The 19,091-nt window shown below is 36.5% G+C and overlaps 1 protein-coding gene across 1 annotated transcript; it reads left to right on the forward strand.

Annotated features, from left to right (window-relative positions):
• Nucleotides 1-10,733: 10,733 nt before the first annotated feature.
• On the forward strand, nucleotides 10,734-17,137 carry LOC100379075 (protein SPMIP1-like). Its single transcript, XM_002740092.4, has 2 exons — nucleotides 10,734-11,399; nucleotides 16,758-17,137. Exons 1-2 carry the CDS (start codon nucleotides 11,042-11,044, stop codon nucleotides 16,967-16,969), a joined length of 570 nt encoding a protein of 189 aa, XP_002740138.1. The 5' UTR covers nucleotides 10,734-11,041; the 3' UTR covers nucleotides 16,970-17,137.
• The last annotated feature ends 1,954 nt before the right edge of the window (nucleotides 17,138-19,091 follow it).

A 19,091-nucleotide genomic window follows, 5' to 3' on the forward strand; every position in this document is an offset into this window, starting at 1 on the left:
TTATTATTTTACCTTTTGATCTTAAAATTTATATTATGTTGTTCCTGATAATAAAATCAACGAAGATCCCATAAATTTGCATGCACAAAGTTTCTTAAAAGTGGGAATAAATATAACCACAGTTTGGCAGTGCCATATTTACAATTAAATAATTGTATTTAATGTATTCATGGTCATTAAAGCGTTGCTGCGCTTTCCCTGTAAACAAATGTGTATTTTACACGTATTGTGTATGTCATGAGTTCCATATTGATTAGGACAAGTAGTAGTTTGACCAATCATTTTCATAAACAGATTAAACAGCAAATACAGTGTTTATGTTAGCAACATATTTCTTAAGAACATTTCCCATCATTTCCAATGCTACTACCAGTACTGCAGAATTTACAGTTGATGGAAAATGTTACTGATATTAAAATATACAATCAATACAGTTTTTCTCTATTGGTGCATTAAAATTGTTGTTCTCTATTTCTTTTCTCTAATTTTTTTGGAGTATAAAGAAAACTGGTATTTTTTTTTTACAAAATTGACCATCGCATTAAATGTTTTCAGTTTTCCCCATAGACCACCATGTAAACTGAAAAAGGGTGTATAGTAATGAACCATTTTATTTAGCCATTTCTGAATACAGTCTTGAAAATGTATTGGTCACCCTTAATTTCTGTGCAAATGAATTTATTCACTGATTTCACCTCAAATTTGGTTGTTTTCCAGACTTTTACAAAATTGTTATATAGGCTTGTACATATGACTTACATATGAACATCCATTTGTGATACAGACTTATTTAACATGGACAAACAGTGGCAATTTTAGTGCTAAAAATACATCAAAATTCCCTGTTTTGGCCATTTCAGAAACAGATCTTGGTAATGCATAGACTGATTACATTCAAACTTGGTACAATGAAAACGAATGGGACCTTGATGCACGAGACATGCAGATATAATTAAAAATGGCTTACTGGTGGCCATTTTGTTTTACCAAATACAGTTCCAGGTCTCTATATTGGAAACACTGGAATGGTCAAGTTCAAACTTTATACAAACACCATACAACATGTGCTACTACTTGATTCAAGATTTAGTACTAAAAATGCATTAAACTTATTTAAATTGGCCTTTCTGAACTAATATTGAACCTTGATGCGCGTCCTTTCCTTTTGATTTAACAAATATAATTCTGGTTCCATATCTTGAAAGTACTTGGATAGTTAACCTGAAACTTTAAACATGCACACAACTCGGGATGCATATTTTTTATTCATATTTGTTTTTGATTTGTTTTTTATTTTTAGAATAGTGTGTTTTCTTTTTTGTTTTGTTTTTTAAATTATAGTTTTTAAATTTCTTTTTGTAAGACCCTTTTTATTCTTCCCTGAGGATTTTATGCATCTAATAAATATTATTAAGATGACTGCAGAAGGCCCCATCTTGGATGGATTTTGTTTTTTATGCAATGACTTAAACTTCATAACCAATGAGGACTGTATAACTTGTTAATAGTATTTTTGGGCAGGCAATACAGTAAAACTTGGGTTTTATCTATTTATAGCAGTTTAATTGTACCACAATAAGTCAAAGGTGACATTGTACACTCTTTGCCCCAAAACAATGTTTCTGGCCAAATTATTTTTTCAAAATTGATGCATTTCTTTACTACCATGGCCAACTACAAAAAAAAACATTTGACATGTAATCTTTGAGTGATGTGCATGGTGATCTGAAACATTATTTTGTTTTGTTGAGCTTAAACTATATATAAATCTTAAAAAACATGGCTAAGAAAACAGAAATTCTGTGGAACCACAGATAAATCATCCTTGTATATATCATGTGTGTTTGACATTCTGAGTGCATGCTTTTCTAGTTTGTATGTTACATTAGTATAGGAAAATGCAGAAAGTATTTGGTGTCCCTTGATGCCCTATTTTCACAAGTTCGTACAGAGTCCTGTCAGGAGCACTAGTGCATATAGAGATAGTCACACAGTGTTATAATGAAGACATTGCACACTAGACTTGATTAACCTATTTAACAAGTTTATAATTCCATAGTTTGTAATAAAATGTTGAGATGACGATGACATAAGTATCCACCACATTCCAGTATATTACTTACATGCACTGTAGGCAACTTTAATACAATTATGAGGGTATTAGTGACAACTGATTTTCATGGATGTCAGTTCAAATTTAAATAGCTAATTATTGCTACTGCAGAACTGACACTTGCCATATTAGTCATCTAGAAGGCAGCACATTTACAGTTTTCAATTTTTTTGGAAAATTATCTTTACCTACTTAAGATACTTGATGAAATTTGTGGTGCAAATTTTCACTGGCCCTTTAAATTAGCTGCTCATAATTGTGGATGTACAGTTATTTATATTTTGTGGACACAAATCTCAATTGTCAGTTTTGCGCCTAAAATGTCACACAAATCATATGGACATTCAGAACCAAGTTTATTTAGTATGGAATAACACTGCAACCATTTACAATTATTATAAAACAAATTATGCCAGATTATTTCAGTTTATAATGAAAATATTTTTTTGATAATCATCTTATAAGCTATTTTCATTTGTTAACTTGAGTCTCGAGTCCAGGAAATAATTCCCTTCCCTCGATGGGTTAAATAAAGTGACACTGAAACATTACAATGAAAAGAAATTGTTTCAGATGATATTTAAATGTTTTTCATATTAAAAGTGCTGATAATACCATGAACTAACAAACATTCATTGTCAGCTGGCTACACATGAAGCTCCATGCAATACATAACCCCCAAAATAGCTTACTGCGGAAGCACCCAACACTGTTCTGTACACTGTTCTAATACATTTGGAGTTATTGCTATATACCGGTACTGATAGAAAATTGCGTATTTCTAAAGATGCAATACAGTACAATTGATTAACTCATAACAACCTACTGAAGGAGGTTAAAGGTTACAACAACAACAAAAATTACAGAAAAAAAATTAATCAAATTACAATGGCTAATAGTTTAAAGACAACCAAAAACAGACTAAAAACAGAATAAAAGTTAGTAACAGAAATATATAATAAAGTAAAATAAAACACCAAAAAAAAAACTATAAACTGAATATAAAAACAAAAACCCAATGAATAGGTGTAAAAAAAAATAAAAGAAAAGGTCAATGACTAAGTACCAGGGGTAGGTGCTGCTGTCTAATAGCAAAGCTGTATTTCAGATATTGTGCCAGAGGAATTGCTAAGTTATTATTTGACATTATTTTTATGAATTTATTTTCAGGTGTGATATTAGTAAAGTCAGGAATAATCTTTTCAGCTTCATTGTATAAAACGACCCTCTCTTTACTATATACTGGGCATATTATGAGGAAGTGATGTTCATCTTCAATATCATTTTTATTACACAATTTGCAGATTCTGTCGCTACTTTTGATTCTGTTGTGTCTTTCTTTTTCAATTTCTAAACTGTGATTGCTCAGTCTGAATTTAGTTAGGGTACTTTTCAGTTCTTTATTTTTTAGCTTAATTAAGTAGTTTTCCAAAATGAAGTTTGTTTTAAATTTTTTGTAAGTCCCCAGTTTGTTTTTTGTATTAGTGTTTTGTCTGTTATCATCATTAATTGAGTTAATCCAATGCTTTATAAATACATTTTTTATTTTATCGTATATCCGTGACATTTGTGACGATTTTAGCTCATTATTGTCAATATCTGATAGTGTTGTATTTGTAGATTTAAATACAGTTATTATTATTATGCGTCTTATATCTACTTCGAACAAAAGTAGCCGCTATTCATGATGAGAACTGGAAAACCAACTGTAACTCGGGTAGCTGGTAAACTGACCTAGCTGATGACAAACCACTATCAAAAAAACTTTCGACCCCATGTAGCCACGTACGGCCGTCAGCTATATGAACTGTACTCCGTCTACAAATGTTCATCTGCCGACACGTTATTGGACTTTCCCACCCACGATGACAACCAATAAATCATGTTTGTAACGTCTGGTCTGATTACACCCAGCAGCACAAGCTCTAAATCAGGGTCATATATTGCAGATTTGTATTTGAACAAATAATCGTGCATGGGCATCCTGTCTTCTAAGCTTTGTGAAAGCATAAGGTTTTGAAAGCATTGTGCATATTTACAACTTTCTCGCATTTCACACGTAATGTGCCATATACTGTAAAAGGATCAATTGTTCACCGGGTTTTAATTTGGCTTATTTCGCTGAATGAAAAATGCGCTAAATTAAAACCCAGTGAATATGTAAAATTTAGCATAGAATACATTATCTAAATGACAAAACCGTGAATTTAAAACCCACTTAATATACCTGAAATGGTAAATCAGCGAAATTTAAACCAAGTGAAAATTAGTCATTTTACAGTATGTGTATCGATGTCGCCATGCCAACGTTTCGTTTCGTCCTAGTTGTGATATTTATCTGTAAATGTCAGACCATTGGTCTGAGGTTCATCGCAGACTCTATTTGAAAGGCTGCGGTTGAGGTTTCATGTTGATCCGTCGAAAATGGCAGTTACTTATCACACAACAAAAACTTATTAGTTACGACAATATTTTCTTAACATTTTATGGAAACAATTCGTAGTGTGCATAAACCTTAAAGAAACATAATAGACAAAACAGTAAATTTTAATATTACTTGTTCGTGCTGTTTTGCAGCACTGCGAAGGAAAATGAAAGATTACAACAATTAGCAAATATGGCTGGAAGTTACATTTGCTCCGTTGTGTAGACAGGTTTCAACATTTCATCAGATAATACAATTTATATCCAATCATCTAGAACAAACTTTTCTAGAGAACACACGCGCACAAAGATTTTGTGGTCTCGTATTGGGGGGGGGGGTCACAGTAATATAAACAAGGATACATTTTGCCGAGATATTCAAATCAGTCGCTATTATGATTTACAGAGGCGGCGGAACGAAATATCCCATGGAGGGGCAAGATCTGCTCATCACCCCTCGCTTACTAGGAGGACCCAGGGGCATACACTTCCTTGAATTTTGAAATCTAGACCCTCTACAACCTAAGCTATTTCCTACATTTTGAGGGGCAAATTGTGCTGACACAAAAGGTTTCAGCTTGATTTTCGAGTGGCGGCATATTTTACATGCCCCTGAAGTGGTTCTCGTTTTTAGAATATTAGAAATAAGTATCGGTCTTATTTCTGATCAAGATAGGTATGAATATCGGTAGTATTTTCCCAATTTGGTGTATTTATGGTTCCGTATATGAGCGAATATCTCCACCTCAGATTCCGGCCTCATATCCCTAGGTAACTGTTTTATTCGAAATAAACAGTGAGGACAGAAATGGTACTTTGGTATAAATATGGGTATAGATTTTGCCACTATCCAGTTATAAAATTGGCCACACTTTTGAGCACTCAGGGGCACTTACCTACCCAGCTATGTATCAACTGCCCCCCCCCCCCGCGTGCATGCCCGTGAATGTGGTTATGCAATAGAAAGTAATGTCTACACGTAGGTAGGGTTATTAAAATCGAGAAAACAAAATACGGGTATATTTTTTCCGACATATAAGATAAACGGAAAAGAGGTTACTAATCAATCTTCAAGTTTTACATTTTTGTAATTTCTTCTGTGTATCTCTCCGGCGAACCTACCAGCGAATCTCCGGTAAGGTATACTTAGTAGTACGTGACGTTCAGAATTCCCCCGCCCCTGAATAATCGCGAAGAACAGACTGGCGTGTTAACTGCATAAATATGTATAATTTCCTTCCTGAATACAGAATTTAGTTGATCTAATCGTTAAGGCGTATGATACATTTTGATGTGAGTTAATTTGTAATGAATAGTTCAGCCAAACACTGAATTATATCATGATGGTGGTATGATGAATTATATTTTTTTTCAAAATGATATTTCTGGATTTCATAGAAGTATATTTTCATTTTTTGGCCGGCTAATGTTGGATGTGCAAACCTCATTCGGGAACATGTATATTCGGTGTTTAGAATAAAGATGGGCAAAATGCTAACAGGGCAATCGTTTTTATTGATGTGTTGAAATTACGCCAATAGGGTATGCTTTTGATGTTTTTGTTAATTGAATGTTTTTGTTGTTGTTGTTTTTAAAAAATTGTGTACGTATTTGAAATTTATTTAAAAAGCTGAAGAACCCTTGTATCATCAGAGGGACTGTGCATCATCATAAGAATAGCGGATTTTGCACGGAATAATGTTTACTTTCTCACTTGACTGAACGCTTAAAACCCAGAGTAAAGAATAAACTTTATAAAATAGTCGGATGGTTGAGGTGATCTACTAGTATCACATGGATATGTGTAGTATAGTCAGATGGTTGAGGTGATCTACTAGTATCACATGGATATGTGTAGTGTAGTCAGATGGTTGAGGTGATCTACTAGTATCACATGTATATGTGTAGTTGTAGTCGGATGGTTGAGGTGATATACTAGTATCACATGTATATGTGTAGTTGTAGTCAGATGGTTGAGGTGATCTACTAGTATCACATGTATATGTGTAGTTGTAGTCGGATGGTTGAGGTGATCTACTAGTATCACATGGATATGTGTAGTGTAGTCAGATGGTTGAGGTGATCTACTAGTATCACATGTATATGTGTAGTTGTAGTCAGATGGTTGAGGTGATCTACTAGTATCACATGTATATGTGTAGTTGTAGTCAGATGGTTGAGGTGATCTACTAGTATCACATGGATATGTGTAGTGTAGTCAGATGGTTGAGGTGATCTACTAGTATCACATGTATATGTGTAGTTGTAGTCAGATGGTTGAGGTGATCTACTAGTATCACATGGATATGTGTAGTATAGTCAGATGGTTGAGGTGATCTACTAGTATCACATGGATATGTGTAGTGTAGTCAGATGGTTGAGGTGATCTACTAGTATCACATGTATATGTGTAGTTGTAGTCAGATGGTTGAGGTGATCTACTAGTATCACATGGATATGTGTAGTATAGTCAGATGGTTGAGGTGATCTACTAGTATCACATGGATATGTGTAGTATAGTCAGATGGTTGAGGTGATCTACTAGTATCACATGGATATGTGTAGTATAGTCAGATGGTTGAGGTGATCTACTAGTATCACATGGATATGTGTAGTATAGTCAGATGGTTGAGGTGATCTACTAGTATCACATGGATATGTGTAGTTGTAGTCAGATGGTTGAGGTGATCTACTAGTATCACATGGATATGTGTAGTATAGTCAGATGGTTGAGGTGATCTACTAGTATCACATGTATATGTGTAGTTGTAGTCAGATGGTTGAGGTGATCTACTAGTACCACATGGATATGTGTAGTATAGTCAGATGGTTGAGGTGATCTACTAGTATCACATGGATATGTGTAGTATAGTCAGATGGTTGAGGTGATCTACTAGTATCACATGGATATGTGTAGTATAGTCAGATGGTTGAGGTGATCTACTAGTATCACATGGATATGTGTAGTATAGTCAGATGGTTGAGGTGATCTACTAGTATCACATGGATATGTGTAGTATAGTCAGATGGTTGAGTTGATATACTGGTATCACATGGATATGTGTAGTTGTAGTCGGATTGTTGGGTCATATACTTGTATCACATGGATATGTATAGTGTAGTCGGATGGTTGGGTCATATACTAGTATCACATGGATATGTGTATTATATGTACATGCCGGATATTTTGTCTTTTACGCCTTGATGAGTCTGTCACAGGGTTCACAAAGAATCACGTGTAACTGCCCCTTAAAAGAAAAATAACATTGCATACTCCGAGGTTAGTATTAAAGCCAATCGGCGAATTTTGCAGGGGCTTATTGCCAGTAGCCCATATTCTCGAAACCGTGGCGAAATGAAACATTAAGCTCAGTGGTTAGTTTACGCATCTTTTAAATGTGTTTTGATTCACAGTGCATTCGGCAATCAACTGCAAGTCAGTTATGTGAATATGAATTGCATTCACTGGCAGCCGTACTAATGAACAAGTTGAAATCGCATTTAACGGTAGAAATATGATAATTCTTAAAACATCTACATTTCTATGAAAGGCCTCAGTACTCTATATTGTTTTAATTTTTATGTAGCTGTTGTTGTATTTTCTGATTTAGTAGTAAGTGCAATGTATATTTCATTAAATGAGTGAAACAAAGACGTGGAATTCATCACCTAAACTGAGTATAATAATTTGTCAAAATAGCAATAGAAAATAATATTTCTTTGGCATTACCCAATCTCATTTAATATACTTATTAGACAACAGAAAGACAGACAATATGCAGGGTTACATCCTTAAATGACGATTCACCGTGAATGGAAGGGGTTCACTGCTAAGTTGAAGCTCCTTGTGTTGGAGAGTTATAGGTACATTCTGCGCTACGGAGTTCTCATTTCAAACTCTTTTCAGTGTAATGTAGAACTATGTCTTATTATGACAACACATCTTCATCAAAATGTCGAAATTTGAATATCCATTTTAGTACAATTTACCCAAAATGGAGCCTGAGTTTTAAGACCTTTTCTAATATAAATAAGAAGTGGAGTTTAGAACACCTATTAAAACATACCATCTTACATATTTCGACATTGATTTTGCAAATAAAACATTCGCTTGAATGGTATCATCACACTGCTGTCATTTGAAATAAAATTTGCACTCTGAGAGAATTTATAAAGCGTTATTAGTGTACTGGAAAATGCCATTCTCTGTAATAGCACGGACTGTTACAAAACGTGAAACCGTGAGTTCTATATAAGTTTGTTGAACGTAAATAATTCCATTACAGCATTAAAACATGAAACTTAGTGCTGATGGTCAATTCAAATAATGGGTCAAATATTTTTTTAGTCTATGAAGACGAATCATGTATATTTTATGTAATAGATTGAGAGTTTCCTGTCACCCAGATTATTTGGAAATCTGTTTTTCAAAGCTAAATTTAGATAGCACCGCAGTTCTATTCAACCCACACATTTATAATTATAAGCAAACGCTGTTTTATTTTAGAATTATCTTGCGAGCATCATTGTTTGTTGTCATCAGAGTACTTCGCTAGGACCTACAGGACTCTATAGTAAACGTGTCGCTCTCCATGACCAACTTCTACAAAGTACCGAAAAATCTAATTGTTGAAAACATCACTACCGGTAAGTTGAAGATTATGAACTGGAACTCGAAGGCCTCAAAACACATTCTATGCCCAGGAATATAACGGCACACGGCGTTTGAATCAGTCACAGTACCGACCGTTACATCGCGAGTCATCGAATAGTAGCACCGCAAACCAAGGGTCATTCAATAACCAAACACTCCCTTGCTCCCTTGCTCTGTCCGACTGTGTGCGACCCGAGTCCACGTCGCGAGCTCAGTTTCTATTTACGAAATACCAAATATATTGATACTAATGGGCCCGGCAACGTTAAATTATAAGGTGCCACAACGCCATTGAACAATCAATACGTCACTTCCTGAGTCCTATTCGTGAGGTCGTATCTGTGAGGTTCTATTCGTGAGGTATATAGCGTGCGCATACATCAATTGCGTCAATCTCCGAGAGTTGGCGCCTCTAACGTCCGTCTAGATGAAGCCTGTTTTTTTCTTTTAATAATTAAATCCGTCCATTTTAATTTTGTCTTTTTATGCATTTATAACTATTTCTTGTTCAATTCGAACCCCGTCCATATTATAGCAAGATTACATTTATTGAAGAGCTAAAAATACCGGTCATTTATCTAATATTTGCAGCCTGAGCATTCCTGACCGACAACGTAGCAAGATATTGCGGACATGTGGTCACGATTCGGTGGAAAATTTTAGTTTTATATTGATGTATGTTAACGTAAGAATATTAGCACTGTGAAAACATGTGCACTCTGGATAATAATATCAAGATTTCAAGCTATATCTATTTTGTGCACATAAACAAAAGTGTTTACTTCATGGGATTGTTTTCGCGAATTAAAAAAAAAGTTTCTGAAGCAACTCAGTTTTAATTTCTTGAGCCATTTACCCTTTTGTCATTATATTGCTACAAATGAAATTAAACTGAGCCCAAACACCTTAAATATATTATATATATGACCGAGGTAGTGAAATCGAGGGTTCGGGCGTGTATTTTTTTCTAGAATTCGAGACAAAGATGCATTTTCACGAAGGTTTTAAAACATTTAAGTATTGTGACTTCACATGCGCGTAGATATGCGCAGTTTACAACTCAACTTCAACATATTTTAAGGTATGCAGAGCACGTACTAGAAATTTGGTCCTATATCAACTGTTGCCAGGCAGTAGAGACACTTTACATATAACCGGGGGGGGGGGGGCTCTTGACCTTACAAGACAATGAGCACATAACAAAAGTGTATTAAGCAAATACATTCCATGGTATAAGTTTTAAATTTGCCAATGTTGCACAATAAAAAATATTCACACACGGGTGCGAGTATTTGTTGAGTGCAATAAATTCAACTCTTTAAAACTTACGACTGTATAATATTTTTTTACAAGGCAAAGCCTTGTCCATTTTTATTGGGACTGTTTGGAATTCTGTTTCGCCAACTACTACTATACGAAGGAAACCTGCAGATAACTTGATTCCGACCAAGCGAACTGTATTGTGCTCTAAAAAGTGGGTTGCGTCACGGTGAAACCTGAAACGAGCAAGGTAACATTAAAAACGCATGCATACCTCGGTACGCAGATACATTGAGCAGGGTGGTTGTCTGGTTCTTCTCGTAGTCTGAATGATCTAATTTGCCATTCCATAGTTTACGTTGCTATCATTTAAAGGCAAAAGTTTGGGACATTGTTATCAAACAATAGTATTGTCCCGTTAGTCTTTCAAGGATGTCTTTGTTCAAATATTGCATTAGCATGTACGTGTAGTTGCTACTACCTAGCAACTCGGTCTCCCACCGTGAATCACCAAAACACAGACAAGTTGGATTGGCAGCGACACTATTACGATATTTTCCCGCATTTTTCCCCGGAAAAAAGTCGACAAAATGGCACGCCAAACCATGGACAACGCCTACATGAACAGTTGGTCAGAACGAGTCGAAAAGGAACTGAGAGACAGACTAAAATGGCACAAGAAATATAGCAAGGCGTTCGCAGAAGATGGTGGCCAAACTATCAGCGATCCACAGGCCGAGACAATAAGACGGTATGTGAAGCGGCAGCTGAATGTGCCTCCGCCTGTGCCAACGCCGCCAAAGACACGGCTCAGCGATCAGATTAAGGCAGACAGAAAGAAACAAGAAGATTTAGAATCGACAATAGCAGAGAAAAAAGTGGATGTCGACAAATTATTTGAAGATATGCGTCCAGCGAGTAGAGCAACACAGGCTCTGCTATATAAAGGTAATATCGAGTTACACCTTTCTAAAGCAATAGGTGTTGTGTATTTAATGTCCTACATGTAAAAAATAACAAAGAGCTTGGGCAAAGTTTCGTCTGAAATGACTGGTGCTATAACCTTATGTATATACCCTTGCTTTAATTTTAAAAGAATAAAAAAAAATCTTGCCAGTTAATAATCGCCGCCGTTTAAACAACAACAACAACTACAACAACGACGGCATCGACTTTTTCCTATGGGGTAAAATTTAATTCAGGTACATTCTTCGCTTCTCTGAGTTTCTAAAGAACCGGTGTCTCAGTTCAACTTTCCGAAAATAGAACCCATTAAAAGTTAAAACGTTTGTTAACATTTCATTAAAAGACAGACATGTAGTCGACGTCTGTTCTAATGCATATGCTTTTCACATACTTCGTCAGTCATAGGTGTTCACAATGTACGAACGTGTACGCCGTGCTGCCTATGACTTTTTAATTAATATCCAAAGTACATGTTCTTATCGCCAAGGCGAGGTCAACATATTTTCAACCATATACATATTATTGAAGTGGTCGCGATAGCTTAATTTTTAAGACGCACATGTCGTCGTTATGACGACCGATTGCTCTGAATGAACTTTGTATTTGATTAATATAAATTGTTCATACTCTTTCGCCGCCTTATATGCCTCAGTTGTCTTGCTATTTGTTTGGTTACAACTGCTATGTTTGTGGGACAGTTGTGTTGTAGTGCCAGTTGGACTAATGTAAACATATGACGATGACACCATTCAGAAAATTGGTTTAATTGATCACATACCAAATTAGCATATAACTGTTCGTTTGGAAATTAACCATTAGTTTGGTGGCACAAAGGCATATTTCGATAGAAGAATGAACTATTATGCATAAATTGTTACTTTGAATCACAGTTCCTCTATATAATATAGAGAACTTCGTTTGAATACAGTTTCAACTGGACAAAACTCAATATGATATGATCACTGTGATCTATTACTGTCAGTAACAAGCCTACTACAAAGTCGAGACAACTTCAAGTATATACGCTCGTTCATTCACCCTACGCCATACGCACTTAAGGGCGGGAGGGTCGTCACCTGCGCACGCGCGGGAATTGAGTCCCAAGCAATGATAACAACACACGCTGAAAACGCAAAGGCTCATGGGTAGACGCTTGTTTGCAAATAATGACTTGCTATGGCCATCTGACGCATGCGTAGGTGACAACTCCCCGCTTTAACGTCTTTATAAATGTACAATTTCTTCGATATGGCTTCCTTTATGATTAGAACAGCAGGATAATGAAAATTAGATATATCATCTGGATGTTTTCGTTTTAATCCCACTGCATTTTGACCATTTTACTGATATTGTTATTTCTCAATAACTGTGTGCCGCCATCATATGTCCACCGACTCGGAAACCATGAACAAAAATGACTATTACGCGAATTTCAAAAAATACGTTTTTTAAATTTATGGTGCCCCCACCTCTGTATTTGTCCGATATATTGTGTCTATTAATGTCACTGGATAGTTCTTTTTGTGTTCTCGCGTAATTTGAGAATACCTGCACGAGGTCCAGTAAGTTTACATAAACACGTGACAAATGTACATGTGCCGTGTGAAATAGGTGTTCTATTTATAGTAAATACATCACGTTGAAGGAATACACAAGTATTTATACTCGCAAACCGCGCAGGTTGAATATCCGGAATTGCACGACCAAAACATATTTACTAGATACATTCTATGTAGTTATCGAATTCATATGCGATGTTACGAAATCTCACATAAACAAACGATATTTAAAGGGTGGCAGTCGTCGCGCCGCGTCCTGTTCGACATGGGACTCGTAGCGACGTCTACAACCGGTGTAAAATACATTGTTTATTAAAGGGGAGCAGAGGTGTGGCTTTTGACACTCTGTACATGAAATCTGAGATCTATGATCGAATTCTGTCGATAAAAATAACTTATATGTGCTGCGAAATGCCATAAATATCGGGTATAAAACGGGCTGTGAAGCAGACGACAAACGTCCGCTTTTCCTGGCGTCATTTCGCCTCTAGAGGGCCAGTCAAATGACGTCATCAGTGAACACTGATAATTGAACCCATTCATGCTAGTACGTCAATCCCATAGAAATGCTACTATGAAAGACCTTGTTAACTGAGAATGTAAAAGTTGAAATATGGCGAGGTGTTGTGTTATGAATGCCATAACGATTCATGTTATGTTTCTCGAAATCCCAAATAAAAAATCACGTTGTTGGTTGCGGAAGAACTAATCTGAAAGTTAAGACAGTACAGCGTTTTGGCTATAGTAAACATTGAGTGAATAAATATTGTACGAGTTAAAACTAAATGAGAAATATGCTGATATCACTTGAACCACAGTACTCATTTTGCCCAACTTCTCCCTTTTTAAACGATCACTTAATTTCCGACCGCACTGTATTTTCCGACCGGAAAACGACCACATTTTTACCGTTTTTTTTTCTCTCGTTCGCTTATTGAAAACACCGACCGCTCGCCCAAACACTGGTCACCGGCACAGGAGTAGTCAAAATGTTTGGGGGTATACAAAGAAAATTCTGAACGGCTCTTCAAATCTATACCACTCTGTATCGTTCGTGAACAACTTCATCTGTGTCAAATACTAGAGCCGGTGCAGTATTGTAAACAAATGCCATGATATCTCAGTTATATCGCTATTGTATACACTACCTTTTTTATTCTGGTTTACACAAACGTTGAATAGCCGTCAAACATTCAAATATATTTAGTTTTTAACTATCTATAATTATATGCACGCAATTTGACCCTTTGACCTAGATTTGATTGGGATGGAATATTTTATTTTAAACAATATTCTGACGTTACTTACTGCCCCAAAAATGTTTCAACACAATTGCGGTATGACTGTCCGATTTACAAGTGCATCGGGTAATATATTAATAACCATTCTCACCAATCGCTAGCTTAGGAGAGAGTAAGAAATCAAACAGCCGCAGGTCGCCCGCCTTTTATGCATAGATTTCATGACGCCGTCTGACAGCGGTCGGGTACGAAAAGCTCGCACAGCAATTCACACTTATTGTCAAGACAATGAATGAACAGAAATGACTGGGAAATTAAAAAGATCATATTTCCACAAAGTTAAATAAATCTGGCTGCATCAAAAGCTTGGAAACTAGTTATAATATTTTGCAAAAGACTGAGTGATCAACGACATCATTTTGGGATGCAATTGAACTGGAACTTCTTTGCGTAACTTACTGCGCGGCGATTTGTTTACAATGTTGTACCGGCTCTAAAAATTTCAACATTGTAATATATCGCTTTCATAATAATTACGCAAAGTCAGTTATTTAATATTGAACACGGGTGAAGTTTCGTCCGCGATTGATACAATGTGGTATAGATTTGAAGAGTAGTTCGGAATTTAAAAATAGTTAGTACCCGTTGTATCCCCAAACTGTACCACTCAAAACCACTATTTTGATCACTCCTGTGCAAGTGACCAGTGTTTGGGCGACCGGTCGGTGTTTTCAATAGGTCGGTGAGAGAAAAATTACGATAAAAATGCGGTCGTTTTTTCGGTCGAAAAATACAGTGCGGTCGGAAATTAAGCGATAAGCGGTCGATTAAAAGTGGGAAGTTGGGCGAAATGATTACTGTAGTTCAAGTGATATTAGCGTATTTCTAATCTAGTTTTTAACTCAAACAATATTTATTTACTCACTGTTTACTATAGCTAGAGCGCTGTACGTGTCTTCATTTTCAGGTTAGTTCTTCTGCCGATTTCTCGCAACCAACAATGTGATTATTTATTTGGGATTTCGAGAAACTTAACATGAATCGTTATGGCATTCATACGCACAACATTTCGGCATGTTTCAACTTTTAAGTAGTCAGTTAACAAGGTCTTTCATAGTAACATTTCTATGGGATTGACATACTAGCATGAATGGGTTCAATTATCAGTGTTCACTGATGACGTCATTTGACTGGCCCTCTAGAGGCGAAATGACGCCAGGAAAAGCGGACGTTTGTCGTCTGCTTCACAGCCCGTTTTATACCCGATATTTAGGGCATTTCGCAGCACATACAAGTTGTTTTTATCGACACAATTCATTCATTTAGGGCATTAGCCACACATCTGCTCCCCTTTAACAAGAAATTCGAACACGCGCTGCGCGACGACCACCGCGCTTAAAGCGGAGGGGTCGCCACCTGCACACGCGCGATAATTGGGTCACCAAGCGACGACAGCGACGCACGTTAAAAACGCAGAGGTTTATGGGTAGACGCCTATTTGTAAACAACGACACTCTATGGCCGTCTGCCGCATCATCTTGAATTTTCAAGGTGAATGTTCCGGCGAAGCACTCCACTATCACCTTGAAGTATTTCATTGGGACTATGTGTATGTGACAATGCCCTCACAGTTTAGAATCAGTTTACCAACAGCCAATCATATTGCTTCTTTCTACAACGCGCTTGGAAAGCTCTCAAAATCTTCAAGGCGGGCAAAGTCACGAGACGCGCACCACTCTACCATGTATTTCTATGGGCTCTGTGCGAGCCGGTGAAAATAGCTAAAATCGAGGAAACAGCACAAACATAAATTTGAAGAAATCCTAAACAACCAAATTTAAATATGTTGCATATGTAGGGATAATCTTGTTACACTGTTCAGGGGGTGTCAACAACCGTCCCAAAATACCGTTTTCTGCCAGGCGGTGAAAATGCCTGACCTGAGAATGAATGTCGCTGCGCAAAGTGGAAGCTTTTTTGGCTTGGATGTCGAGGCAATACAGCGACGACGTCCATACATCATGCAACTCACAGATATTCAGACCAAAGCTATTCAAACTATACTTAGTGCCGAGTCTGATGTGTTCGTTTTTTGTCGCACTGGAAATAGTAAATCCTTATGTTATTATGCTTTACCGGCCTTTCGACAATCGAGCGTGGTAATAGTGTTGTCGCCACTGCTGAGTATTATAGAAGACTAGGTGTTATATTTCAAAGCTCATGATGTCACTGCAACATATATTGGCAGAAATGACGCCAAAGACATCGGAAACGCAAAGCTCCAAGCGCTTACTGGCAGTCATTGTAACAAAGCTTTCTATTGGTCGGTAAACTTTCTATCGCGCAACCACGTGACATACACGGTTATGAATAGAATTACCGCACGGTGTTGTAGAGGGAGGAATGTCCGAACGGAGCAACACCGTGCAGGCGGACGATGCTGCCGCATGCGCAGGTGACGACTCTCCCGCTTTAACACTTTGTCGTTTCCCCGATTTATAGATCATCTTATGTAAATAACATGTTTGTATTTCCCACAGGATTCAGCAAGATCGGAGAAGGGCGACACAGTTACCTGGAAGCAAGAAAAAACAAGGGTCCTGAACAGAAATATAAATTCCCTTTGACTGGTAACTGGGAGTATGGATGGAATATAAACAAAGAGATCGGCGAGTACAAGCCCCCAACACACGGCAGGTCTCATATAATACAGGAATCATTCTACAGAACAAACGGAGCCACACTTCTTTAATTTAACAGATTATTTACACTCTGACGTCATATTTTCACTTTTAACATTCATTAGGCGTTGAGGGGGGTACTTCTACAGGGTCAAAGTTGCATTGGTCATAAAACGAAAATATGGCCATCTAATTTTTAGATCGCTGTATAATTCATACAATTAAACCTGAAAATAGAAGACATTGATTTATGAATTCATTGACAATCTATGGCTTTTTATTTTGAAAAAAAAAAACTTATTGCGGATCAACACACAACATGTTTATGAACACCGCCTTAGTTGCAACCGTCCTTCAAGAGACAAAAGAAGTTACGCGAATAGTGAGTGCATAAAAAGATTGTTTTTGTCCGTCCATATCAACCAGTATTACGCACATACCAAGCCCAAAACCAAGTAAACGGCGTTTAGACTTCCAAACATTTCCGCAATAAACTCAATTTGATTGTTAGACACACATGTCAGGCCATTATGCGCTATCATTTGACACGCGTGAAAGGGCCCGAAAAGTCCAGCTACCATTTTTGTATGTGTAAATTCAAGAAGTATTATTTTTGAATCATGTATTTAATATGCAGATTAGAATCAAATAATATATTCTGAAAACTGTGTTTATGTTTCATTTCTTTCTCTAGTTAAAATGGAACCTTCCAAACCCAGGGATTGTACCAAATAATCATGGGACATAATAATAATAATAATAATAATAATAATAATAATAATAATAATAATAATAATAATAATAATAATAATAATAATAATAATAATAATAATAATAATAATAATAATCGCATACTCAGACACACGCAGCCCATACAGTCGTACATGTGCAATTCAGTTTAAAACGTTTGTATTGGCCGAGCTTCAAAAATGTGTTCAACTCTTCTTGCTTGTTGAAAATCGACATCTCTGCAACGCTCTTTAAATACTAGTGGGGATATAAATACAATACCTATTCTTGGACCTTGGTTGATTCAGAATTAACCAAAACCAAACGAAAACATTATACTTTGTGCCCAAAATATTGTACACTGGTCAAGTTCACAGCTGAGATGATGAATTGGCAGGTAATATTAGTACATTTTACACAGGAGTTAAATGTAGTACAACTGTGACGTCATATAAACACACAAAGGGATTGGCAGTATTTTGCCTTCAAATATACACATCGCTGTTTTTACCGAAACTTCACTTAAATTTGACAATGATAGATTCACGCGCCTGATCAGCTAAATGTTTCTGCGCTCTGTAACACTTACTTACTCGTCAACACCCCAATAATTGCAGTGTAGTACTACTGGCAGAACACAGCCCTTATTCACAGTGCCTTATTATACCATTTTTACGTACGCAATCTGCCCTTTTTCTAAACACTATCACCTTGGTCTTACTGAGGTTGACTGGTAACTTTATAGAACAATACTTTGCCAATTGATTCAAGACCGACCAACATTACTACTAAATAGAGTCCGCATACAAAAGGTAAAACATTTTCATTGCATCGATCTACTAGTATACGCCAGAAAGACGTTCCGTGAAACTCGCACCTAAATCATTAATACAAATAAAAAACAACAATGGACAAGACAAGAACCCTGCTGTACAACACACAAACTTTGAAAACTCAGTTATATATCGGAAATGTAACTAGCCGAGCTTGATGTCGATTTAGGATTCTGCTTACAAATAATTTAGCCAATCATAGTACGTTAATTTTAGCCAATAAAACGACCTCATTAATAGTTATTTATCTATCAGCTCGTCTCCCTATTACCCAATCATGTACAAGGCCAAAGTCACTTTCCGTCAAAATGCAAGGAATATAAACTTGTGTATATAAGTGGGTGCTTTGACACATCACGGCAGGAGTTTCAATAAAGTCATCTGTTATAGTGTACACCAGTTCGTCCCTTGTTATCCACCCCTGAACCTTATCATAACAATTACACACATTATATCTAGTGGTGTGTGGACATATGACTTAATATTTGGATACATTGATTTCAGTAATTTAAAAATATTACCCTTTAAACCAATTTAGCCAACAACTAAATTAATAGCTGGTGGTTTGCACAGTCAAGAGCCTTTTCAAAGTTTACAAATACGCAATAAAAATTACTGTCATTCAATCACA

The sequence above is a fragment of the Saccoglossus kowalevskii genome, chromosome 3 (assembly GCF_978046115.1).
Source record: "Saccoglossus kowalevskii chromosome 3, keSacKowa6.1, whole genome shotgun sequence".
Taxonomy (NCBI): domain Eukaryota; kingdom Metazoa; phylum Hemichordata; class Enteropneusta; family Harrimaniidae; genus Saccoglossus; species Saccoglossus kowalevskii.